General features: G+C 43.8%; 2 protein-coding genes and 1 long non-coding RNA gene across 3 annotated transcripts; 1 reads left to right on the top strand and 2 right to left on the bottom strand.

The window, feature by feature from the left end:
* The first annotated feature begins 279 nt into the window (after positions 1 to 279).
* On the top strand, positions 280 to 10,559 carry tspan13b (tetraspanin 13b). Its single transcript, XM_042012343.1, has 6 exons — positions 280 to 472; positions 1,839 to 2,006; positions 3,552 to 3,632; positions 8,255 to 8,368; positions 8,473 to 8,583; positions 9,917 to 10,559. Exons 1-6 carry the CDS (start codon positions 410 to 412, stop codon positions 9,989 to 9,991), a joined length of 612 nt encoding a protein of 203 aa, XP_041868277.1. The 5' UTR covers positions 280 to 409; the 3' UTR covers positions 9,992 to 10,559.
* On the bottom strand, positions 5,288 to 26,206 carry LOC121657003. The gene is made up of 3 exons (XR_006013504.1): positions 26,195 to 26,206; positions 21,088 to 21,091; positions 5,288 to 5,361 (listed from the first exon to the last, which is right to left on the bottom strand). It is a non-coding gene; the product is annotated as an uncharacterized LOC121657003 (long non-coding RNA).
* On the bottom strand, positions 17,410 to 21,302 carry agr2 (anterior gradient 2). Its single transcript, XM_042012344.1, has 8 exons — positions 21,211 to 21,302; positions 20,800 to 20,917; positions 20,661 to 20,724; positions 20,531 to 20,583; positions 20,375 to 20,451; positions 19,810 to 19,873; positions 17,693 to 17,776; positions 17,410 to 17,616 (listed from the first exon to the last, which is right to left on the bottom strand). Exons 2-8 carry the CDS (start codon positions 20,906 to 20,908, stop codon positions 17,567 to 17,569), a joined length of 501 nt encoding a protein of 166 aa, XP_041868278.1. The 5' UTR covers positions 20,909 to 20,917; positions 21,211 to 21,302; the 3' UTR covers positions 17,410 to 17,566.
* Positions 26,207 to 26,303: the final 97 nt, after the last annotated feature.

Here is a 26,303-nt window from a genome sequence, read left to right as displayed (position 1 = left end):
CCGTACATCCCTGTCCTATTTTAATGTTGCATGTCTGATCCAGTCCTGTTTGTCTAACTGGGTCACTGGTGAATAAAACATGAGAAGAACTGATCCACCTGTTACAGGTGTGTTCTCAGCGCGCCGGAAGTTGCTGACCTCGGCCTGGAGGATGTTCAACCGGAAGTCAGATGTTTATTTCACAGTATGTCGTCTACAAAATAAACAGCTGTGAAACTAACTCTGAATCTGGCAGCTTTATTTTGAAAGTGTGAGGGTAACTTCCTGTGGTCTCGCGCTGCTGATCGGACGCGTCGATCGGCTTCGTGCAGGTTGTTCCAGCTGCTTCTCTGAGCGGGGTCTGAGTTTCTGGATCCATCATCTGAATTGTTTTTCGGATTTGGGGTCGGTCGGTTCTGTTCGGTTCACAATGAGCTGCGCCGGGTTCACCTGCTCCAAGCACGCGCTGTGCGCGCTCAACATCCTCTATGTGGTGAGTTTTCGGATCAGTCATCCATATGGATCATTGATGGACCATATGGATGACTGATATGCAGGGTTGTGATCAGAATCGGGAATGTTTACACACATCTAATGATAAATTATTGGCTGATGAAGGAGGGTCACGTGACGCTGCATACATGAGAAGGTGGAGGAGGAGGAGGAGGAGGCACTGCAGAGGAAGATGTCTCTGCGGCTCGTTTCACATGAAGCCGGGACTGGATGTGGATCTCTGCGTGAGGAAGACACAATAATGACGAAGCTGTGATGACGTCATCTCAGACAGCGCGCGTCATAACTTAACACGTTATAAGTTATTATCATTGTCGTAGATATTATCTTCTACTGAACTTCATCCGTTCAGACAGAGATGAAGAATCTGCTCATCTTCACTCTGGAAGCTCCAGAAATGACCTGAGAGTCAGAGGAGAAACCCTACCGAGGTCTTCCTCATGACTCCTCTTCATCCTAAGACTGCAGAGTAGACTGGAGTCTGCCTCAGGAGAGGAAACAGGAAGTCTCATACAAAAACACTTTTTTACGAAGGATGTTGTTTCAAGAGCGTTTAGCAGGTTTTAGTATGTCTTGGTTTCAGGATACTTCCAGGTTTTCAGGAAGGTTTTAGTGTTATCAGGATGTTTTTATGCGGTTTCTTCAGGTTTTTAGGAGGTATGTTTCAGGAGGTTTAGTGAGGTTTTTGGGATCTTTGAGGAGATTTTCTGGGATGTTTTTAGGGAGTGTCCAGGAGTTGTTTAGGAGGTTTCATGTAGTCTGCAGGTCTCTGGACCAGGACCAGCAGTAATGTACATGCTAACCTTGTCTTTAAGAAACTGTTTGCCTCTGAGCTGATGTTCCTGAGTGTGCAGAGCTCCCAGCTGCTGCTCATCTTTGCTGCAGAACATTCTTCTGAAGAGTTGCTTGAAGAGTTGTTTATAATTGTGAAGTATCACATTTTATCTTAGATTTTCATACTAAAGGACGTACAAATGTATCTGATGGTTGCTTTACATTTGACATGCAAGTAATCAGACACATAGTTTTATTCCAGATGACTTCCTGTGAAGGATGTGTGAGCTGTATCTGGAATATTTCTCTTCTCGTAACTGTCTGGCTTTTCCTATAACAGAGTATTTAAACTTTTATTTAGCTTTAAGTCGCCTGCATCGGTGGCTGTTGTGTCTGTGGATGGAAACAGTGGAACCATCGTGGTTCTGTATAAACTGCTGACGGTGTCTTGTGGTGCGGGTCCTGACAAATGAGAATACACACATACTTTTCAATGATTTCAGGTTTACATTACAGTTCATATGCAACCTAATCCCAGATTCTTCCTCTGAGTGTGTGTGTGTGTTCTGCAGATGGTGAGTCTGCTGATGATCGGCATCGCAGCATGGGGAAAGTGGTTTGGTCTGGTGTCCAGTTTCCAGGTGGTGGGAGCTATCATCGGTGTAGGTGTCTTCCTCTTCTTCGTGGCACTGGCCGGCCTCATTGGCGCCATGAAGCATCACCAGGTCCTCCTCTTCTTTGTATCCTTCACGCGCTTCTGGAGAAGGCTGGGTGGTTTCCTAGATATCATATAGATCATATATCAGAACAGAAGCTCAGCCTGGATCTGTTAAGGTACTGTTCTTAATTGGTTTTAGTCCTATGTCACAGATCGATAATTTTATGTAAGTATGGCCACATCCTCCTCAAAGACCTATAAAATCTAGTGTTGGGGTTCCCCAAGGATCAATTTTAGGCCCACTTCTTCCTAATCTGTACATGTTGCCTCTTGGGGGTGTCATCAGGATGCATGCCATTGATTTTCACAGCTACGCTGATGATACACAGCTTTACATCGCCGTGTCTCCTGGAGCCAGTTAATTCTATTTTAAACAGTATTTTAGATATATTTCATGAATGCAGAAAATTTCCTACAGCTCAATCAGGACAAAACTGAAGTTGAAATTATCGGTCTTGAAGACAAGAAAGAGATCATTTTACCAAACTTACAAAACTTTAAATATTCTCATTGTGGGAGAAATCTGGGTGTCCTTTTTCACTCTGAGCTGGATTTTATTCCACACATTAGAAATCTTACAAAAACAGGATTTTACCGTCTTAAAAACATCGCCAGTGTTCGCCCATTCCTCTCGCTTGCCAGCATTTAGGTGCTGATGCTTTTATTTCTAGTAGAATACATTACTGTAACGCCCTGTTCTCTGGTCTTCCCAAAATGTCCATATCTAACCTACAGCTACTCCAGAACTCAGCAGCACGAGTTTTGACGAGGACCACAGGGCGGGAACACAAAACACCAGTTTTAAAATCGCTGCACTGGCTCCCCGTGTGTTTCAGGAATGATTTTAGGTTCTTTTAGTTGTTTATAAATGTCGTAATAGTCTTGGGCCCTCTAATTTATCTAATCTGCGGACCCCGAGATCCACTGGTACCAGCCTCTTAGCTGTTCCCAAAGTCAGAACCAAAACTTATGGTGAGGCCTCGTCCACCACTACAGGCCTCGACTGGGAACAGCCTGCCAGGGAACCTCAGGGCTGCAGAGACTGTTGCTGTTTGAAAAACCGGGTCAAGAACCACCTTTTTAGCTTTTTTTGATTTTGTTTAGATTTTCACTAATCTAATTATATATTTTTCTACTCATTTTAAATATCACTTATTTATGTGGCTCCTTTTTATTGTTTTGTTTTACCCACGTACACAGTTTTTATGAACTTTTTTATTTTATTTTATTTTATTTTATTTTATTTTATTTTATTTAAGCATTTTCCAGAACTCCTTTATCTGTATTTTTATTCTTGTTGCTCTTATCAGATCTTACAGTTTTTTTTTTACTGTTTTAACTCCACACCGATGGCTCTGCCTGCTCTGTCTGCGGAGTTGTTGCCATGGTGACGGCCCTTGTCTGGGTGGCTGGGGGTCCTGCACTGCAGCCCTGTGGCTGGGCGTGGACCCCGGCCTGCCTTGATCTGGGTGGTTCCTGTGGTGACTCCCTTTGTGGTCATGGGTAGGCTTCTTGGGCGGCTGACTTGTCAGAATTGTGTTGTTTTTTCCTTGACAGAGAGGCTCAGTACATGATCATCTTATTCATGGTGTTTATTGTCCAGTTCTCGGTTTCCAGCGCCTGTTTGACCATCAACAGAGAACAACAGGTGAGACCAATTTTCTGTAATACGCAGCAGAACCATCAGCAGTGTTTGAGGCTACCATGATTTATTTTACATTGAACACACAATGAAGACAATGCAGGTTTTAATCTGGAGTGAAGATCAGCTAACAGACACATTCTGTCTAAATATGTTTTTTTCAATGGAGCAATTAGAAATTATGCTTACAGTAATCACAAGTATCTTTCTAAATTTTACTCTGAAATCTAGTTGTTTCTCTAAGTCGGTCTAATTTTCTCAGAACAATTCATAACAGTCCATTTTAAAAAAAAGAAAAAATGGCATAGTTTTGTTATAACTAGAAAATTTCTGAAGAAATTTTAAAGGATGCCAATGCAGCTACTGCCCGCCCCAGAGTGGCAGCCATTTTACAAGACGAGGCAGCTGTGTGGCTGTGGTGACATCAAAGGTTCTAATGAGTGTGAGGAAGGGGCTGCACTGCAGACAGATGCTGACATGTAGACACATCTACAGTATGATGCATAGAGTGTGTGTGTGTGTGACAGAGAGAGAATGAGAGAAGAGGTGTGCTGACCATAGACTGTATAAAAGATGGGCGGAGCCTCCATGACGTCACCCATAGGTTTCTGAAGAGAAAAAGTGAATCTCGTTGGGCGTTCCCACCGTCGCTACCGGAAAATACAAAAATGGGCAAAGAGGTGGAGCTGAGAGGGGGACTGTGAGCGTGGGGGTGGATGATTGACGTCTATCAAACTCCAAGCTGCCTGTAGCTAAGCGCTAACTGAGCCAATTCAGATCTAACGTGAGCTAAGCGGTTAATGAAGGTAGGTGGGCTAAAGCTAAGGCGCACTGTTAGCCGGCTAAAAACGGCAGTTGTGCTACCCTCTGTCTTCTTGCCGCGGATATTGGATACATGTCAATCAAAGGGACACGCCCAAAATTATGCCAAATTTCAGATGAGTTAGAAACAAATTCACCCCCCCTCACAGTTGTCATGAAGGTAAACTTGACCTGTTAATCCTAAAATGGGTTTTTGTACCAGGCTTTAAACATGTTTATTTCTGCTGTGAAGTTGGTCTTTTTAACATGGGAGTCTATGGGGATTGACTCTGTTTTGGAGCCCCTAGTGGATGAGGGGGGAACTGTAATTTTTTGCACTTCCACACTTTCATAAATCTTAAAGTTTTTGTGGGTCACATTTCCTTTTTCCCCTACATAAGCCCCCTGTAGTCTGCTTTGCTATCAAGCGACAACCTCAGCTGGTAAAAAGTGAGTGTGTGTATGTCAAAAATCGACAGTGCGCCTTATAATCCGGTACACTTTATGTATTAATTCTGGTTGTGCTTACTGACGTTGAACCGATTTTCAAAATGTTTTAGTACAACTTTGATAAGCTATGAAGCCGCAGAGCTTGATGGATTGTCAAAGAGTTACGGCTACCGTAGTCGGGAGCATCACAAAGTAATATGTACTGTGCTGTAACATAATATTATGGTGTGTGTATAAGGACCCCAAAATGGCACGAAGCTGGTTTCAAACTCAAGGCTATCAGTCACACAGTAGAACATGGGAGTAGAGCAGCTGCGAAAGAATTCAACATTAATGAATCAATCATACGGAAGTGGAGGAAGCAAGAAGATGACCTGCGCCAAATAAAGAAGACCAAACAGAGTTTGAATAAAGAAAGATGGCCACAGTTAGAGGACAAAATTGAAGAGTGGGTTATTGAATGGAGAACAGAAGGTAGAAGCGTCTCTACAGTTTCTATTCGACTCAAGGCAACAGCGGTAGCACGTGACATGAAGATCAACGACTTTCGAGGAGGTCCTTCTTGGTGCTTGCGTTTTATGAAAAGGCATAATCTCTCCATCCACACAAGAACTACCGTCTCACAGCAACTGCCAAAGGATTACAAAGAAATGTTGGCCATTTTCCTACTGCAAGAACATGATCACCGAAAAGAAGATCTGGCCAGAACACATCCACAACATGGACGAGGTCCCCCTCACCTTTGACATCCCTATGAACAGTACTGTTGAGAAAACAGGGACCACTACGGTATCTATACACACCACAGGGTACGAGAAGTCATCCTTCACTGTAGTTCTCGGTTGCCAGGCTAATGGCCAGAAACTATCACCTATGGTCATTTTCAAGAGGAAGACTTTGCCAAAAGAAAAGTTTCCGGCTGGCGTCATAATTAGGGCGAACCCAAAGGGCTGGATGGACGAGAAGAAGATGAGTGAGTGGCTGAGAGAAGTTTACGTCAAGAGACCGGATGGTTTTTCCACAAATCTCTGTCCCTATTGAAATGCGACTCCATGTGCGCCCATCTCACCAGTACTGTCAAAACCCAAGTGAAGCAAACTAATTCGGACCTTGCCATCATTCCGAGTGGATTAACCGAAGAACTCCAACTGCTAGATATTGGTGTCAACAGGTCGTACAAAGTTAAATTGCGAACTGCATGGGAGCATTGGATGACAGAAGGCGAAAAGACATTCACCAAGACAGGGAGGCAACGCCGGCACGTGACGCCACTATCTGCCAATAGATTGTGGATGCCTTGGCTAAGGTATCAGTCTCAAATGTCGTCCGAGCTTTCATGGAGGCCGGAATCATCACTGAACAGCTAGTAACAGCAACGAGACTGACTCGGATAATGAAAAAAGGGATCTGGGCATGCTGAAATCGCCTAACTGTTAAACTCAGACACTGAAGATAAAGAATTTGATGGATTTGTGGAAGAGGAATGAACTGAAAAAGTAAGTGTAAAAAAACAGTAAGTGTAAAAAAAGTAAAGTGTAAAAGAAGTGAGTTGTTTTGTATTTTATGTGTTACAACTGAACAATGTTGAGAGTTTTTGGGAATAAGGTAAATAAAAATTGACTTATCTGTTTTATTTCGTGTAAAGCGCTTTATAATCTGGTGCACCTTATAGTCCAAAAAATATGGTACTTCATCTGGGGAGGTGAGTGCTTGATTCTAATCTTACACACACAACTGCGCCTGGCCAGCTAGTTAGTGTTGCTATGACAGCAGGGATATTTTGTTAAAGTCATTCTGAAACAGACTCAGAGCTCACAGATAGGTAAGGGCTGAAATAACCCCTTGAACAACCAGGTGATGTTCTCAAACAAAACCTTGTATCAAAAAAAATTATCTAACCGTGAGTGCCAGAAGGGTTGGAGGAGTGCATGGATGTAATGTATTTTACCCTAATGAGAACAGAATTTAAACGTTGGCAAGTTAAATATACATGAGAACTGCGTGTATGTCCGAGGATCAGAGTTTCTGTAGAATGGAGGTTCATGGGAGAAAAAGGTAGACTCTGTGATGCTTGGTGCTCTGTAGCTCAAATTCTGTCCCAGATCTTTCAGAGCCTGGTTTATTTGAACACCAACTTAATTTCCTCTGTTTTGATATATAATTTGTGTATGAAGAGGGAAAACTCTGGGCTGGAGACAGGTTTGTTTGAGAAATTTTTAGAATCGTTTTTTGGGCCAGATTTAGAGTTGTTGGGAATAAAATCCTGTCTTCCCTCGGCCATGACAGCATGTCATTTGTACTCCACTCTCTGATTCACAGGTGTTCCTCTCCACAAACACAGGCAGCTACAATCTTAATGAAGTAAAGCTCTGTGTTCTTCGCATTGACTTTTTTTGTTTGTTTGTTTTGTTTTTACTACAATTAAAGGTTTCCACTGCTGTTCAAACAGCCAAGAAATGTGCAAGTCCTTCCAGAGTTCTTCAGCATTGTTAAGAAAATAGTCCGATTCTCATCTGTTCGGCTCTGACATGCACAGAAATGCCACCTCAGCGATGGCAGAGGGTCTACTTCTGGTGTTTGCCTGGATTAGTCTATGGAGTGATTTTGTGAGATAACAACTAACAGTTTGGTAACAGATTAACGTTGTTGGGTCAAGCCGGCTTCTCTCAGCTAAGGACTCAACTGTGAATATAAATGCAGAGGACAGTCCTGTCTGAACCTGATAACCTCAAATTCCACAGATCTTATTCCCATGCTTATGACACCTGATAATAAAAATATGTAGAAGAGAAGGTTGATAAAATGATCATAATTGAACCCACTCCACAAAACGAGGCAGACAATTATTAGATTGAAGATGAGGAGGCGTTTAATTTTTTCATCAATCATTCAGCTGATCCGAAGACATTTTATTTTGACATGGTGTTGCTGATGCTGACAGTATGTACTAGCCACTTTTAATTTGGAGTGCAGGTGAGCGGAAGTTAGAGAGAGACAGACATGGGGCTGTTTTGGCTCAGCAGTTCAGCTTTTATGCTGATAAAGTTAGAAGAATGAGCTCAGAAGTCTGCATCCATTTTAATGAGTTTAGGTATAGACACCCACAATGATTACACTATCACACAAACATAAAAACAAGCCAAACCTTTAGCCTGTTAATCCATTAATAAATTTTTTTACGCTTTTTTTTTATCTTTCTTTCTATTTTTTCTTTTCTATTTTTTGCCACCTAAATGTAATAAAATGGTTAGTTTCATGTCAGAAATCAATGCAACACAACCAGGAAACAGCAGATAAATGCAAGCCACCAAAAGGCTGCAGGTCACTGAGAGCATACCATAAAGTAAAGCCTTGTATCCTATGATGCTGTGCTGCAGGACCACCTGCTGGAGGTGGGCTGGAATAACTCTGAGAGCACTCGGAGGGATGTGGAGAAGAGCCTCAACTGCTGTGGCTTCAGACATGTGGACCCCAACAGCTCCTGTGATGCTGTGAGTTCAGACCTCTGCTCATCATCAGACCTTCTTTTGACCTCAGAAACATTTCAATCATCAGTCACTTCAGTCACAATTTGCCATCTCATCTTCTTCTTCAGGCCTGTTTCCACAACAACTCCTGTCTGCCATGCGCAGATAAGATTCAGGAGCACGTCGGAGAGGTCCTCCACTTTGTAGGAGGAGTCGGCATCTTCTTTAGCTTCACTGAGGTGAGCACCAGAGCCACACGACTGCTGCTGTGTGCAACCATGGTAATAAGCAGTCCTCTCCCAGGTGTGCTTCACCTGTTTGATGTAAACAGCTCCATGGTTCAGAGGAGTGTGACAAAACAAAACAGGAAGGAAAATCACATGTTCACACAAAACACAGAATCAGTCTGCATTTTTCTGCTACGTGTGGTTATGAAAATATAAGAAATGCTTGATTATTTATTCAATTGAGCTCTATTTGTATAGCCCAAATTCACTACAACGTCATCTCCGGGCATCTTACATACAATCAATTCGAGCCAATTCATTGTCATCCAGTCAGTATCCATACAAACCAAACCATAATAAATAGTTAAGGAAAACCAACAGATTGCATCAAAAATAAACTTCGATTCAGTCCCCCATCCTGAGCATGCTAGGGGCGACGGTGGAAAGGAAAAACTCTCTTTTAACAGGAAGGAAAAACCTCCCACAAAGCCCTGCTCAGGGAGGGCAGCCACCTGCCTCGACCGGGGTGGAGAGGACAGGACAGAGAGTCCAACAGATACTAGGACTTTTAGCCAGGAAGACCAGCTGAGAGAGGAGACACAGGTTAATGATGCTAATACTGTCATACGTTTAAAGATAATGAGCAGAGATACAAAGTGTTCAGTGCATCACAGAACGTCCCTCAGCAGTCTAAGCCTATGGCAGCGTCACTAAGAGATGGCTAGACCAGCCCTAACTTTAAGATTTATCAGAAATGAAGGTTTTAAGCCTGATCTTAAAGGTAGAGAGGGTGTCTGCCTCCCAAGCCCAAACTGGGAGCTGGTTCTGTAGGAGAGGTTCTGATCGTCGAAGGCTCCGCCTCCCATTGTACTCTTTGTGTTCACACTGCAGGTCTTAATGCTCAAATCCAATTTTTTTGAGTGGTCGTTCATATTATCATTTCAATGCTGAAGTGTGAACGGTATGTGGCCCTGAAGTGACAAGAAGATAACACGACGTCACATAGTTTATAGTATTTATAGATGTAATGCTTATCAATTTGGAAGTACTTGCATACTATATATGTATATATATATATATATATATATATATATAATCGGATTTGTGCCATTCAGACTGTCATTAAAAAATCTGATATGAGTCACATATGGGCAAAAAAATCGGAAATGAGCTGCAGTGTGAACGAAGTGAGACTGTTGCTCTGTTGGAATATCTGGAACTATGCGGTCTTTAATGTACAATGGTACTGGTACACCGTGTACACTTCAAGCTTAATTATTGTAACTGTGTTTGGGTATTGGTCTGTTTTATTCCCTCCGTGCTCCATCTGTTCTCTCTGTTTCAGATCCTGGGAGTGTGGCTCACATATCGCTACAGGAACCAGAAGGACCCCCGAGCCAACCCGAGTGCTTTCCTGTGAAACAAGACCATCTCTGGTCTCCTCAGCACTTCTCTGAACTGACCTGTATGTTTCTACTGCAGCCACTCTATAATACTGTGATGCATTTGGTTTTTCCAGAGAAATCTGCTCTGAAACAGTTCACTGGGTGTAAAGAAATGATGAACATGCTGCCGTCAGCATCAGGAGCTGTCCAAGGGTTTTACTGACAACCTGTAGGTGTAAGAAGAAGGAACGCTGACTGCAGCCAGTTTGTTGTCCATTATAAACATATTTATATAAACATATTAACACAGTCGAAGACACTGGAATTTATGTCCTTTCCTGTTAATCATTCTGTGCTGAACGCAGTAACACCAACCACATCTCTGTCATGACAAAACCCGGTTTCACCCAGTTCTCTGTGCAGAGAAGAGGTGTTTGGAATGATCTCATGTGAGAATAAGTGTGTGTGCGTGTGTGTCTTCTTGTGTATTTGTGTAACTTGTTCAGATTGAAGCTTCTGTTTCAGAGCTGCAGTGGTGACTGAATGAAATTCCTGCCTGAACATTTTTACTGTAAACTTAAATAAAAAACCTAATGGAAGAAGAAGTGCATCAGATTCAGTGCATTTTTATATTTAAGATTAACTGAATTAATTCAGTTCAATTCATTTAATTTCAGGGTCTGTGCAGACAAAGTTTCAGAGTTAGTGAGAACACAACTTAAATGAGCCAACACAGCCTCTGTTGGACCCTAGCCTCATCTCCCTCACATGAGAACATACTGAGACCTCCTCCGCCTCTAGCCTGTCTGTCTCCTGAGACCTCGTCTGCCTCCAGCCTGTCTGTCTCCTGAGACCTCCTCCGCCTCCAGCCTGTCTGTCTCCTGAGACCTCCTCCGCCTCCAGCCTGTCTGTCTCCTGAGACCTCCTCCGCCTCTAGCCTGTCTGTCTCCTGAGACCTCGTCTGCCTCCAGCCTGTCTGTCTCCTGAGACCTCCTCCGCCTCTAGCCTGTCTGTCTCCTGAGACCTCGTCTGCCTCCAGCCTGTCTGTCTCCTGAGACCTCCTCCGCCTCCAGCCTGTCTGTCTCCTGAGACCTCCTCCGCCTCCAGCCTGTCTGTCTCCTGAGACCTCGTCCGCCTCCAGCCTGTCTGTCTCCTGAGACCTCCTCCGCCTCCAGCCTGTCTGTCTCCTGAGACCTCCTCCGCCTCCAGCCTGTCTGTCTCCTGAGACCTCGTCCGCCTCCAGCCTGTCTGTCTCCTGAGACCTCCTCCGCCTCCAGCCTGTCTGTCTCCTGAGACCTCCTCCGCCTCCAGCCTGTCTGTCTCCTGAGACCTCCTCCGCCTCTAGCCTGTCTGTCTCCTGAGACCTCGTCTGCCTCCAGCCTGTCTGTCTCCTGAGACCTCCTCCGCCTCTAGCCTGTCTGTCTCCTGAGACCTCGTCTGCCTCCAGCCTGTCTGTCTCCTGAGACCTCCTCCGCCTCCAGCCTGTCTGTCTCCTGAGACCTCCTCCGCCTCCAGCCTGTCTGTCTCCTGAGACCTCGTCCGCCTCCAGCCTGTCTGTCTCCTGAGACCTCCTCCGCCTCCAGCCTGTCTGTCTCCTGAGACCTCCTCCGCCTCTAGCCTGTCTGTCTCCTGAGACCTCGTCTGCCTCCAGCCTGTCTGTCTCCTGAGACCTCCTCCGCCTCCAGCCTGTCTGTCTCCTGAGACCTCCTCCGCCTCCAGCCTGTCTGTCTCCTGAGACCTCCTCCGCCTCTAGCCTGTCTGTCTCCTGAGACCTCCTCCGCCTCTAGCCTGTCTGTCTCCTGAGACCTCGTCTGCCTCCAGCCTGTCTGTCTCCTGAGACCTCCTCCACCTCCAGCCTGTCTGTCTCCTGAGACCTCCTTCGCCTCTGCCTCCAGCCTGTCTGTCTCCTGAGACCTCCTCCGCCTCCAGCCTGTCTGTCTCCTGAGACCTCCTCCGCATCCAGCCTGTCTGTCTCCTGAGACCTCCTCCGCCTCCAGCCTGTCTGTCTCCTGAGACCTCCTCCGCCTCTGCCTCCAGCCTGTCTGTCTCCTGAGACCTCCTCCGCCTCTAGCCTGTCTGTCTCCTGAGACCTCCTCCGCGTCCAGCCTGTCTGTCTCCTGAGACCTCCTCCGCCTCCAGCCTGTCTGTCTTCTGAGACCTCCTCCGCCTCCAGCCTGTCTGTCTCCTGAGACCTCCTCCGCGTCCAGCCTGTCTGTCTCCTGAGACCTCCTCCGCCTCCAGCCTGTCTGTCTCCTGAGACCTCCTCCGCCTCCGCCTCCAGCCTGTCTGTCTTCTGAGACCTCCTCCGCCTCCAGCCTGTCTGTCTCCTGGGACCTCCTCCGCCTCCGCCTCCAGCCTGTCTGTCTCCTGAGACCGCCTCCTCCTCCAGCCTGTCTGTCTCCTGAGACCTCCTCTGCCTCCAGCCTGTCTGTCTCCTGAGACCTCCTCCGCCTCCAGCCTGTCTGTCTCCTGAGACCTCCTCCGCCTCTGCCTCCAGCCTGTCTGTCTCCTGAGACCTCCTTCGCCTCCAGCCTGTCTGTCTCCTGAGACCTCCTCTGCCTCCAGCCTGTCTGTCTCCTGAGACCTCCTCCGCCTCCAGCCTGTCTGTCTCCTGAGACCTCCTCCGCCTCTGCCTCCAGCCTGTCTGTCTCCTGAAACCTCCTCCGCCTCCAGCCTGTCTGTCTCCTGAGACCTCCTCCGCCTCCAGCCTGTCTGTCTCCTGAGACCTCCTCCGCCTCTGCCTCCAGCCTGTCTGTCTCCTGAGACCTCCTCCGCCTCTAGCCTGTCTGTCTCCTGAGACCTCCTCCGTCTCCAGCCTGTCTGTCTCCTGAGACCTCCTCCGCCTCTAGCCTGTCTGTCTCCTGAGACCTCCTCCGCCTCCAGCCTGTCTGTCTCCTGCAGTCAGGTGAACAACTGGAGAGAATGAACTGGAACAAGGCTGCAGGTCCAGATGGTGTCAGGCCCTGGCTTTTAAAATCTTGCTCAGAACAACCATGTTGGATTCTTCGGCACATTTTCAACACCAGCCTGAGTCAGAAGAGTTCCTGTGCTCTGGAAAACATCCTCCTTGTTCCAGTACCTAAACAATCCCAGCAATCTGAACCAGATGACCACAGACCAGTTGCCCTAACATTTCACATCATGAAAGTCCTGCAGGGACTGTGATTGGCTCACTTCAAAAAGTCCTTCAGGACCTGTTACAGTTTGCATAACGGACTATACACCCTCTACACAACACGGTGTTCAAACAACAAAGTGAGCTTCAATACAAGACTTAGCAGGTCATTCTTGTTCATAGAAGACTGTTCTGAAACAAAGCACAGAGAAAATATAGTACCTAATTGTACTTTTAGGGATGCGAAGGAGTGTTACCCTCATAGATACCGTTGTTGTACCTCCAACAGTGAGTACTTATTTTTATCCTTGCACTTTGTACCTTATAAAGACCAGTATTGTTAAATTAGGGTTAAATACGGCCTTAGACTACCACTGGTAATGAAAAATTCAACGTTCTGGGGACCTCTGGACTGTCACTGTTGCCTCTTAACAGCCAGCAAGGTCTTCTGGGTCTGGTCTTGGTCCAGTCTACTCAACATGTCCAAGAAATGTCCCCTGATGCAGGAACCAGAGGAAGTTACTGAAAGACTTCCTTCAGGTGTTGCAGATGGAAGAAGGAGCCCACTGAGAAGATCAGTTATCTGGTTGTAAATACCTGGGCTCCATCTTGGATGACAGGCTGTCTGATCTTCATGTCGACCCGTGCACAGGAAGCACAGGAGCAGCACATGTGATCGTTAGCTTCGTAGTTTTAATGTTGACTGTACTTTTGTGCAAATTTTTTACTCTCGTTTAACTTTCTCTTTTATCTGTTGGTTCGGCTCCCTTTCCCTCAAAAATAAGAACAGATTGGATTGTAAGATGTCCCTGAATGGCCTCTTAGGCCTGGATCACACCAGAGTCCTACTACAGCAGTCATTTCCCCTTTGAACAAGTTGAAAAGTAGCTCTAAGTTTTGTTTTTTAATGTTTATATTTTAGTCATTTTCTATATTTATTGTTATTTGTGTGCACTGACTGTTTTTACTGCTTGCTGCACAGCAAATTACCCTCACGGGATAATACAGATTATTTGAACCTCGAATTAAATGTGTCTGTATTAACTACTAGAACAGAGCAGGAGGGCTGCAAAGCCCTAAAGCCATCGACTCAAACTCCAGCAGTTGAGGAAGGAAAACCCCTTAATGTGGAGGTCGGGTGGAGAACCAGGCATGTAGATTCTAGAAAGAGATGAAGACTCGGAGTCACAGCATCAAACTTCCTGTAATTTCTTCCTCTCCAGAACAGATTCGCCCACAAACACTGTGACTTTTTACCGAAACGATGTGAAAAAGCTCACTTCAGGTGTTTTCTGAACAGATCGTTTAACAGGTGAACAAGGACCTCATTGTGAGTGTTTTTGGCAGATTTCCCAGGATGCTTTGCATTTGAGGAAACCTTTGCTCCTCAGTAGATGGACACAGACTGATGCTCCTGTCTGCAGCTCAGGGTTACAGCAGAACATCCCATCAAGAGTTTAAAGAAAGAAGAAGAAGCTGGAGGAGTTCATTCAGTGTAGCAGACAATCTGAGAGTGGAAAGATAAAAAACTTCTTTCAACAGGAAGAAACCTCCAGCAGAACCAGAACCAGGAGGGACAAAAATCTGCCGGGACATGAAAGGGTTCAAATCTGTTCCTTTTTGTCATGAGGGCCGATCTGCCTCACCTGCAGCTCATCTGATCCACCTGGGCCTCATGAGCGCTCACACTCCTCACCTGTTCGTCACTCTATTTAACCTCCCCTCAGTCTCTGCTTCCCTGCCAGATGGTCAGCAGTAATCATTGTTTGATAGCCAGCCTCTTGTCTTTAGAGTCCTGTTTGACCCTGCTACGTTTCCTGGACTCCCTGCTGCCTGATTCCCTATCGGATTTTCCTGCTCTCTGCCTACCTGGATAACGACCCCTGTTTGGACTGACCACCGATCTCTGCCTTATTCTTTAAGCGTTGATTTTGGAAACCACTCTGCCTGACCTAAGTCTTTCTGGACTCTGCCATCGTCCTCCACCACAGAGTGGCTTCCTCGCCTTCGCTGTTAAAACCTCGACCTCTGTGTGTGGCTGAATTCCTCCTACATTAATCATTACTAAACTTGATTTAAAAGATTAATAATAGTACAACCTAGTTCTAAAAAGTTTGGTATTTCACATTTTACACAATAATTTCCAAATCTCACCAACCCATATTTTAGTCCAGAACGAGCAACGTGGCAGCTGAGACATTTTACCGTTTCATGGAAAATATGAGCTCATTTTGAACCTGGTGGCAGCAACACATCTCTAAAAAGTTGAAACAAGGGAAACAAAAGGCTGGAAACGTTACTGGTTCAATCAAAAACAACTAGAGGAGAAACTGACCACAGGTCAGTAACTCGGCTGGCTATAAAATGAGCATTTCAGAGAGGCAGAGTCTCTCAGATGTTCACCAGTCTAAGACAAACTGGGTTTAAAAACTGTGGAACAATTTCACAAAAATGTTCCTCAATGTAAAATTGTAAAACTTTGAAGATCCACCATCTACAGTGTATAATATCATCAAAGATTCAGGGAATCAGGAGGAATCTCTGTGTGCATGGGACAAGACTGGATGATCTCTGGGTCTTCAGACAGCACTGCATTAAAAGCAGACATGATTCTCTACTGGAAACCACTGCATGGACTCAGGAAACTTCCAGAAACCACTGTCTGTGAACACAGTTCACCCTGAAATCCACTAATGCAGGTAAATAAAGGCAATAAACAGTAAAATTTCAGAGAGTAATTCCTGGAGGGGACGTGTAAAAACTAATCTCCCGCTCTTCTTCTCATTTGCAGCTTGCCTTGAACCTTCAGCATGTTAAATAATATTAAAACTACTGATAGTAGATTTAGCATCTTTCTGTATTAGTCCATATTCTATATTCTGTTTTGAGGTTTTTCATCCAGCAATATCAACAACGTATTAAGTGGAAGGTGGCGTCTATAGACATGCGTGTTAGGTTAGGTAAACAGGTCTCTCTTGTAAATGAGACTGCGTGTGTACATAAAGCTTAATATTAAATAATATTAAATAATAATGGGCCCTGCGATGGACTGGTGACCTGTCCAGGTGTACCTGCCTCTCACCTGTTAATGCTGGATAGGCTCCAGCTCACCGCGACCCGTCATGGACCAAGCGGTACTGAGAATGAGTGAGTGAGTAAATAATAATGATACACTTTTATGACCACATCTAACAGAATTTCCTATTATACATAACTGTCCAAGAAAGAAGCAGAACAAATGTTTTCTTTTGTAACACATTTTTTATGTTGTTGTTGTTGTTGTTTGTTTTGTTTTTTAACAATCAAAACAAACAAAAATTGCACAACTTAATGGGAAAGTGTGTCGAAATGTTTGACTGGTACTGTATGTTTACACAGTATCCCAGTTTGGGGGAATTAAGGATGTTTGTAGTTTGAAACAAAAACACTGAACTTTCCCACATTTCAGTGGTGGTAACAGGAATGTTTTGGCCACAGGGCTCATTAAGAACCAGACTCTGGATCAGGCTGTTCCTTCTCCATCAACACACCCTGTCCTGTTTGTAGGTTCAACAGGAGAACTGTGGTGAGACGGGAAACTTTCTGCTGATTGCAGTCTGCCCACAGAGCAAGAACCAATCAGAGGAGAGAACCTCCTTTCTGGAACAGGCCCCTGGTTTTTGTGTTCTGGTAACTGACCCTTCTCATCTTCCTGTCCTTTCTGGTCTAGATAGATGCCCGTCCTTCTTAGGTCAGGTTCTGGTGGAGGTTTTCCTTCCAGGTTCTAGTTCTTGAATCAAAGAGAAGATGCAATCTGTTGGTTTTCTTAACTATGTCATTATTTTTATGAATTGGTTGTTATAAATTGGACTGTTGTGGGACACATAATGGACTTGTTTTATTGGGATTATAACTGGACTACAATGAAGTTGATGGACCAGCAGCTGGTGCTGTGTGAACGAACTGATGAAGAGCTGAGGAACCAGTTCAGCTGTCCAGTATAACAAGCTGTGTGTGGACCCAGTGTTGATCAGATGATGCTGTCATCAGTCGTCTCAGACCGAGATGCTCGCAGATGAAGGAGACCTTCCTCTGACCGCGCTCAGTGATCTCTGTAGATGATTTACACCAGAGTCCAGAGTCCGGTGTGGGGAGGAAACATCTTTAAAAGTTCTGTGTATTTAGGGAACGTTTCTGTTAACACACTCAGTGTGGCTAACCTGATCTTAGAGCTGATGTTACCATGGTAACAGACTTATACCTGGTTTACCAGACTGATAAGTGACTTCAGAGTTACGGGCTTTGACACACACCAGCTGTGTGTTTCATGTTTAGTAATGCAAACCATGAGAGCAGACCTTTCACCAGGTGTGTATTTATTCAGACAGATAAACAACCAACAGAGGATCAGAAGTCAGGAGGAAACTTTCAGGTGAAGACGGGGGAAACTTCCAGTGCTCAGTTTTCCATGTAAACATCCATACATGTGGTTGGTCTTCCGGCTCGGTCCTGCAGCTCACAGCTCGGACTTCAGGAGCTTCTTTGCCTTCTTCATGTTGTTGATCACTGAGGGAGAGATGGAAATCTTTAAATCCACTTCACACAAACATCAACATAAACGCAGCAGGTCTGCAGCACTCACACAGGCTGAGGTCGCTCGGTTCGTACGCGTACATGCGGTTGGCATAGCGACCATTGATGTCAGCCCTCACTGTCATGGAAGGGTCTGTGGAGAGACGGGAAGGTCAAACATCCAACCAACACCAGAACAGAGCCAGACCTGGGCCAGCCCGGGAGGATCATTTATGGAGAATGAAGTTCAGGATCTAACCAAGTTTTATTATCTTACATCCAGCAAACCTGCTTCTGATCTCTTTTACAGATGGAGATGGTGTGTGACTGTTTTAGTTCTTACTTTCTAAACCTGAAATGGATTATTTTACACACATATTGAGTCGAATCATATCCCAGAGTCTCTGCTTGAGGTCATTTTGTATCTTTCAGACTTGGTTTGCAATGCTTTAACCGTTTAACCGGCTGCAAACTTTTTATGAAGTCTTAAGTCTAAATAATCCTGCCTCAGTCTGTACCACTATATCTCTACTTAGTTTGGTTATGTAATACCCAAAGTAAGTTTTGACCATTTCACTATTTTTATTTTATTATCAACTATAATCTCAACCATTTCTTTAAAAAATATATTATTATTATTATTATTACTGTCCCAAGGAAAAGAAATTGCAAATAAATCTTTTCTTATTGTTTTGTTTTGTTTGGTTTTTCTCTGCTGCAAACGGTAACTGTTGCTGTTTGGAGAAGAAATTCAAATAAAGCTTGTTGAAAAAGGTGACCCAACTATCCTGTCAATGCTTTTAGTGTTTTTCACTCACTTTGAGAGGAAAGAGAAACAAGAGAAAATAACCAGATTCTTATTCTGAATGAAAATGTTGCTGTTAATATGTTGTTTTTTGTTAATGAGATAAATAATAATAGATTAGATTTCTATAAGACTTTTTATACGCCCTGAATTAAGAAGAATTTAGTTACTGCTGTTTGAGAGAAAAGATCTTAAAACAATTGTGGGACATGCAGAGTTTCTGGGTGCGCAGGAACTTCAACACGCGGGGCGCGACACACCTGCGGCCGCGTCGCGCATCGCTTGTCTTAAAAAAATGGTTATGATATTGGAGGGAAATTCGACACGTTCAACGCTGTCTGACAGAAAAGGCATCAAGGATGAAGAGTCAGAAGATTTTGCTCTAACTGGCAGAAATCTGCTGCTGAGTCGGCTCCTTCTCCGTTGTTCTCATTGGTCGGTCAGTGAACGCCTCCCTGTTTTTCAACTTTCTTGTGTCGTGCCTGCGTGTGCACGTCTACATGAACATCCACAGCAGCTCCATGTACCAGCTTATTATGCACATTAGATGATGTCATTTAGCGCTTTAGCCACTTTCAGGACACCAGCAGCTACTTTTCTCACTGAAGAGTTAGAAACAGAGGGTGTGTGAGTGTGAGTGAAAGAGGAATGCTGATATGAAGCATTACCAGCTGCATGCTGTTGAATGAATATTGAAGTAAGATGCTCTTTTCAGTTCTTACAATTGTAAATCAGAGCCTCACCAACCATAAACTTCACCGCACGTCACTGGTCCTGAGCACGTGTCCAGTCGTGGAAATATGTCCCTGTCTTTTTCTGTTCTTTTTACTGCTCTCTGACAATCACCAATAATCATTTTCTCTGTTGTTTGGTACCATTGTTGCACAACATTGCCCCTAGCAACAAAAACAGTATGTCTTAGAGTAGGGGAGTCTGAAATATATATAAATAAAACGTTTTGGCATTAAAATGGCCCAAAATGAATCAGTAAACGATGAATAATTTTCATGTTGTGTACAGTAGAGGTCAACAATAATTATTTCATTCAGAGGAATCTTCTTCTTTAGTTTCTCTTGTTTTCAGCTCTTTTCTCTCAAAGTGAGAAACGCTGAAAGAAGCATAAGCAGTTTGTTTTGTTTTTTGTTGTTTGTTTTTTTCTTAATAAAGGACTTGGAATGAGAGTTTCACCACTTGTTTTAGGATATGTTTTAGAAATGTTTCTTATTTCAGGAAAGTGTAATTATCTCCATGCACTGGCAGATTATTTTGTAGTCTCAATCTTCTCAAGTATTTTTCTTTTCATTAAGATAGATAAGTCTCCTAGCAGGAATCTAAAATAGTTTTGTAGTATTTTATACTTGAAGCTGAGGAGGAGGACTCACCAACAAACAGGATCCGAGGGACGTACTGTCCATCCGGAGACAGATGTTTGTCTGTGGTTTCATACTGCAGGAGACAAACCAGAACATGTCGTTAACCCGATTCTTTTATTGGAACACAGCGAACAAACAGAAGAGGATTCACTTAAACACAGTAGAAATTTCTTCTCAGTTCAGGCCACAGGTGAAGCTTTGCAGATGCAGGGTCTGTGTCAGTCTGACTACCATCTTTGGATGTTGTTCACATTTATCTTCTGGGGCTGTGAGGCCCCTGCTGAGATTGGTTGGACTGATGAGCAGCCAACCACTGCTCATGTCATAGATTGGGATGTTGTGTGTCACACTTGGGCATGAATCTGTTGTGATAGACCCATCCCCCATCTGACATCTCCTAGTTAATCTAGTTCCTGTCTATCAGTTATGCTCTGTACTGGAGGAGTTCTACTAAAAACACAAGTAAATTCACATTAGAGCTAAAATAGTTAAGAACATAACCAATTATTACGTTATGATCAGAACTGTCCCGGTTCTGCCGCAGTGTAAAATCCAGGTGTGTTGTTTTACCTACCATCAGGTTGAGGAGGATGAAGTCCTCATCCAGAGTTTTCTGTAGCTGGTCGTCCTCAGAGAAAATTTTCTTCAGCGCTGCAGGACAAACGTGGGATGTGTGAGCAAATAACGACTCTCCAAACAGGTCCAGCCGGTTTTTTCATGAGTAACTCACCTTGGCTGTGTGGGCAGTCCTCCAAGTGAAACAGGACCATCAGCGGCTTGTTCCTGGAACACAAACCGGCTTCATTTAATCATCACCTCAGCCTGAGACTGCCTCAAACCCACATTTTACTGCTTCTCACCTGGACCGGGACCAGTACAGACCCTCCTCATATGTCTGAGCCCAGATCAGCTGATCCCCCCACCCTGCAGAGACACAGATTAAAATCAGACCTTCATCTCAGTTTCTGCAGCTTGGGAGTGCAGCTGGCCCTCACCGACCTCGGGACAGGGTCTGTGGGATCCTCTTCCCGGTCTTTGGGATGTATTTGGCGAAAGTGGAGGACACGGTCACCAGGACCAGGAGGACAGCAAGCACGGCTTTGATCATGTTTGAGGGCTGATGGAAACACAGACAGGTGAGAAGTGAGAGGAAGTGACATCACCAAACATCCTGCAGGTTAGAGCAGACTGGAAACTTCTCTGGATCTGCGTGAACACATAAAGATGAGAAACCAAAGCCTGACCCAAACCTGAACTCCTGACAACAAACACTCAACGAAGGAAAACCAGTCTGTAACAGCAGCGCAGCAGCTGCTCCCTGACCTACCTGACCTACCTGACCTACCGGAGCCTTCGGGTCAACATGAGAAACTGAATCCGGCATAAAGTTCCTGCAGGTCTGCAGCTTACCTGTTCCTGACTGCTCAGGTTGAGACCAGGTGGACCACAGCTCCAGGATTTACTGTGACTCAGACCTCACCTGTCCCAGTTTTAAACACCTGTTCCCTCCTCCTCCCTCCCCCTCGCCCCGCCCGCTCTGTGCTGGAATTCCTCTGTGACGTTTCGTTTGCAGACCAAACTCCCAGGGGAACGTGGGTAATCTGAGATTTCCGTGTGCTTTCTCTGAGACATCCTGCTCGAAACTCTTCATCCAAAGAAAAACTAAGACAACATTTAACATTCCGACTATAATCCAGAGAAATCATTTTCCAGTGCATGAAGATAATTACACTTGGTAAGATTTCCTGAAATCAGAAGAATGTGGGACAAACAGTCTAAGAACTATTTCTTTCCTTTGGTTGTAGGAAGTCTGAACAAAATGACCACCAACATTTGAATGTTTCAGCGTGTATACGGGTGTATAAACTGCTTGCCTTTTTTATAATTATAAAATAATATTTTATTCATACAGCCCTTTATAACAACTCTGCAGTGACCAAAGGGCTCTTACAAAAGATAAAACATCCCTAAAACATGCCACATAAAAACAATTATACTAACAAACAGAAATATAAATATGTTAAAGGAAGAAAATACTTAGTGTTAAATCATAAAACAGTAAAACAAGTGAAGGAATAGAAAAACCAACAGAATAAAAACATATATTTAATTATTCTGTTGTATTCTTATTTTATTAAATCTTGTTTGCTGAACTCACTCCGTTCAGCAGGAAGGTTGTCATCACTTTTCACTGAAGTCATTAATAATTAATCTGTATTGGTAATCTGTTGGTGGTAAGCGATGCACCACCCTGGACGCACCACCCTGGACGCACCACCCTGCAACAACCAGCCGTCTTATTATACGGAAAAAACATTGAAGATTTTCTGAAATTAGAAAAAATTCTAGACTTTAAACGTGTGAGTAAACAAGTGGTGAAAAGTTCATTTCAAGTCCTTTATGAAGTAAAAAGACCTCAAAACTCTCTTGTCCAAACTTCTCGTTAAGTTTATCTTGTTTTCACTTTATATTGTGTGGAAAAAAAGAAAGAGGTTTATGGTTTATTTCCTAAGACATGAAATATGATTAATCATCTTCCACACTAGTATATCTAATCAAGCTCAGAAAGAAACTTTTGGCTGAATATAAGATTGTAAAACTTGTTTATGGTTAAAACGTTTTCATAAATGATTTAGTTTGAGCTTCATTTACTGATATTTATTTTTTTATTTTTAATGTTTTTTTGATAGCCAGAACAATCCTCATCTTCCAGTTTGAACGTCTAGCAGCTTGGCTCAGACTCCTGGATGCTGACTGGTCGTTACGTGATTGGCTCAGCTCACAAAGGTGCAGCTCTGAAGGAGACGGCTGCAAACACCCAGCTGGAGAACAAAGAGGTTCAGCTTCTCTCCGCAGGAAGAGTTAATCCAACCCGGCCGTGTTCGGGGTGTGAATGGCCGCTTTGTTCAGGTCCAGATCTGCCCCTCACCCACGTCTCCTCTGCAGCTTCACTGGAAACAAAAACAGCTCAGATTTCTGAATCAGTTCAGAAATCAGATTTGAGAGAAATGTTTCAGCTTCAGTGAGACTTCACAGCTGGACCTGATCTTTTCATGCTAATAGGTCATCCATGAGCTAACATAAGAAATTAATCTTTAATCTCAACTGTGGAACAAATATAATGAAAAATCAATAAAATGAACTCTGACGTGTCTGAAAAGCAGTGGAAGCAGTCAGTGGTGGATAAGCCCCGCCCCTTCCTACATTTTCTGGGCTTCAGTTACTTCCTGTCAAAATGTTTTGTTACATGTCTGAACATACGTGTAGACATGAAAACACACATTAATAATTACACACATATACAGACATATATATTCGGTATTTATTCCCTTACAAATTCTTCTTTTCCATGTTTGTCCCGGTTCAATGTTTCAGATCATCAAATAAAATCTAATATCAGACAAATTTAACCTGAGTAAATTTAAAAATCACTTTGAAATGATTTCATTCACAAGGCAGAAAATGGATCCAAACCTGCCTGGTTGTGTGTTAAACATGAAACCTGAAAACTGGTTGTTCCACTTATCAAATGTCTGTGATAACGTAATCTGTGGAGGAGCTTTGGTCCTCTCTTCTTTACAGAACCCATTGGAGGGCTTTCCAGCATGAACAGCTAGTTTAAGATTTAAATCTGTACTTTGACCAGGTCGCTCCAAACCCAGCTTCCTGGTGTGTTTCAGATCGTTGTGCTGCTGAATAACCCAAAGGTTTTTCTTTAGCTTCAGTCAGCACAACATAACATTTATTATGTCCATTCATGGAGCCGTCTTTGTCCTGCAGCGTCCCGAGGCTCAGAAACCACACTTAATAACTTTCCACAGCACCATGTCACACACCAGCAACTGGATATCAACACAGTGGCTGTTTTGAACACCACCATGAATATTGTCATTAGGCTGGAGCTGCCGTCAGACTCGGGTTGGTTGGTATATTTTATTGTTCTCGTAGTAAATTGTGAAACAAACATCGGAGGTACAGCACTGTAGCAGGTGCAGGAACTATGCTAACTAGATTCCATCACGCTGATGGAAACTCTTCTGTTTAGTCATGAAGAAGTTATACAATATTTCTTTGTTAAATATTAGCTTCATATGTGTGTGTGTGTGTGTGTTTTTCTGTGTAAACACGATCTGAAGCATCCTGGTGCACAAGAAAGGACAGATAAAATGGAGGACAATGACCAACTATAAAACAAACTAATCACAAATGAGTATGCTGCCTGTTGCTATGACGATTGTTGAACCTGGTCTGAAACCAGGTTCCTGTGATGGTTCTGGGTCAGGACGTATAACCAGACATGGACTGGGTCAGACTAAGACCTAATAGGGGAACTGATTATTTCCTGGAGTTGTTTCCTGGTGGTTTAATTCTGTTGCTTAGTCTCTGACAGTGTGTTTAAATAACACACACTGGTATGTGTGTAAACAACACACACTGATACAGGTGTGTATTAATTGGATCTTCCTGTTTTGTGTTAGATTGATAAATCGATCTGATTTGGTTCCTCTGCAGATATGCTGCCTGTTCTGTGGTAACGGACTGAATAAACAGAAGCCAGACTTGCTGTTGGAACCAGGATGTGGATCTTGGTGCTGATTGGCTCTTTGCTGCTCCATCCCTGTGTGTAGGAACAGTTCAATATTTGCTCTTCTGGGCTTGGTTAGAACCTCTCCCATCAACGCTTCCCGTTCACCAGCTGCACTCAGTCCCGCCCTGACAACACGGATCTGATGCGTGTGACACGCAACGTTCGTTCGACATCTTTGAACGCTGACTTTATTATTTATCTGTTTCAAGTTCACTGCAAAAACTCCCTGACCAAGTCTTACAATCTTATATTCAGCAGTAACATCTGTTGTGTCTTGTTTAGCGAGCGGTAGACCAGACAAGAGCAGAATGTGGACGTTTATTAATGATGCCTTTTACCTTTTAAAACCTTTTAATATCCATGAGACCCTGTTTGAGACACACTCTTTCTCTCCCACTTAGCAGTAAAACCTGTTTTAAGGCCTCCTGGTATGGACTGGTGGAGGCCGTATGCAGCTGCTGTGTGTTTCTGTCTTCACTTGTATCTCCAGCGGTGAAAAGCAGCAGCTCACTCTGGTGGTCTGATAGAGAATCTGGGTGAGACGCCGGCCGGGACTCAAACCTGCGGCCAGGCTTATCAAAGAGCTGGCGGCCACTCAATCAGCAGATCTAAACACCAGCAAAGTTATACTGAAAGTTATACCAAAACGCATCACCATATCACCAATCCAACAGCAGCTCGCTGGCTGCCACTGTTTTACTGTAAAAAACGTCACCACCCTGGTTCCCTTAGATTTTCCTCCTGTGCCCCATTAAAACTCATCTGTTCACTACTGCCTACACACTGTAACCACTAACTCTGGCATCCATCCATTCTTTCACTGCTGGATGTGATGGACACACAGCCACAGCCTTCTCCATTCTCCAGAGAACAAGAGGTGAGGATATTTACAATTTCTTCAAAAACTATTTCCGTGAATAAATTAATTATATGGGCTCAATATGAAGTCATAAAGATTTTGCAGTTAACTTGTCACCCTGTGAAAACAATCAGCCAGAAAAATTCAAGTTTGCACACGTGTGAAAGTGTTTGCACGGCGGTAGATTTGTATTTGTGGAAATAAGAATAAAGTTCTTTTGCTAAACACCTTGTTCACAGATGCAAAGCACAAAACTGCGTGTGAGCCTCTGAAGTTGCAAATTTTGTCCATATCTTTACATTTCTGATTGGATGGTGACCAATCAAACTATCCAATCAGAGAGCAGACGACCTCCCACAGAACACATATTTTCCTTTTCATGCCAATACAAAAAGAGATGGACCATCCCATGCTGAACCCATGCTTGGTTTTATGCTTTCAAAAGTGAGATTCTCACTATAAATAATGTATTCTGAGTCCTGTGCTTCAATAATGCCAAAGTTAAATTAACAACATTCAGCCATACTTTTTGTTCTCAAAATAGGGACAAATGTGGACATGATCACGATGGCTCTGAATATGAAAAGTGTCTGGGACCCCCTGTGCTCTTTAAGGGATCCCCTTGAGGGGTCCCAGACCCCAGGTTGGGAACCACCACACACATGATCAGACCACATCAAGACCTCATCATATCCATGTACAGTGAAATTCTTACTTTGCCATTCATGGAAATGCTGGATAAATATAAAATGTTAAGAAAAATATGAAAGAAAAAAAACTACAGCCTCAAGATCACTAGCATTTAACCTTTAGCCTTCTCTTGTCCCATGCGCACAGAGATTCCTCCCAATTTTCTGAATCTCTTGATTTTACTATACACTGTAGATGGTGGGATCCTCAAAATTGTTCTAATTTTACACTGAGGGACATTTTTCTGAAATTTTTACACAATTTTTATACTCTCAGATTATCGTCTCAGATTGGTGAACCTCTGTCCATCAGCGACAGCCTCTCTGAAGAACTCCTTTTATACCATGTTGCTGATTAGTTGTTGAA

Source organism: Melanotaenia boesemani, chromosome 17, assembly GCF_017639745.1.
Source record: "Melanotaenia boesemani isolate fMelBoe1 chromosome 17, fMelBoe1.pri, whole genome shotgun sequence".
In the NCBI taxonomy this organism is placed as follows: Eukaryota; Metazoa; Chordata; class Actinopteri; order Atheriniformes; family Melanotaeniidae; genus Melanotaenia; species Melanotaenia boesemani.
This window is presented reverse-complemented; position numbering and strand designations above follow the sequence as displayed.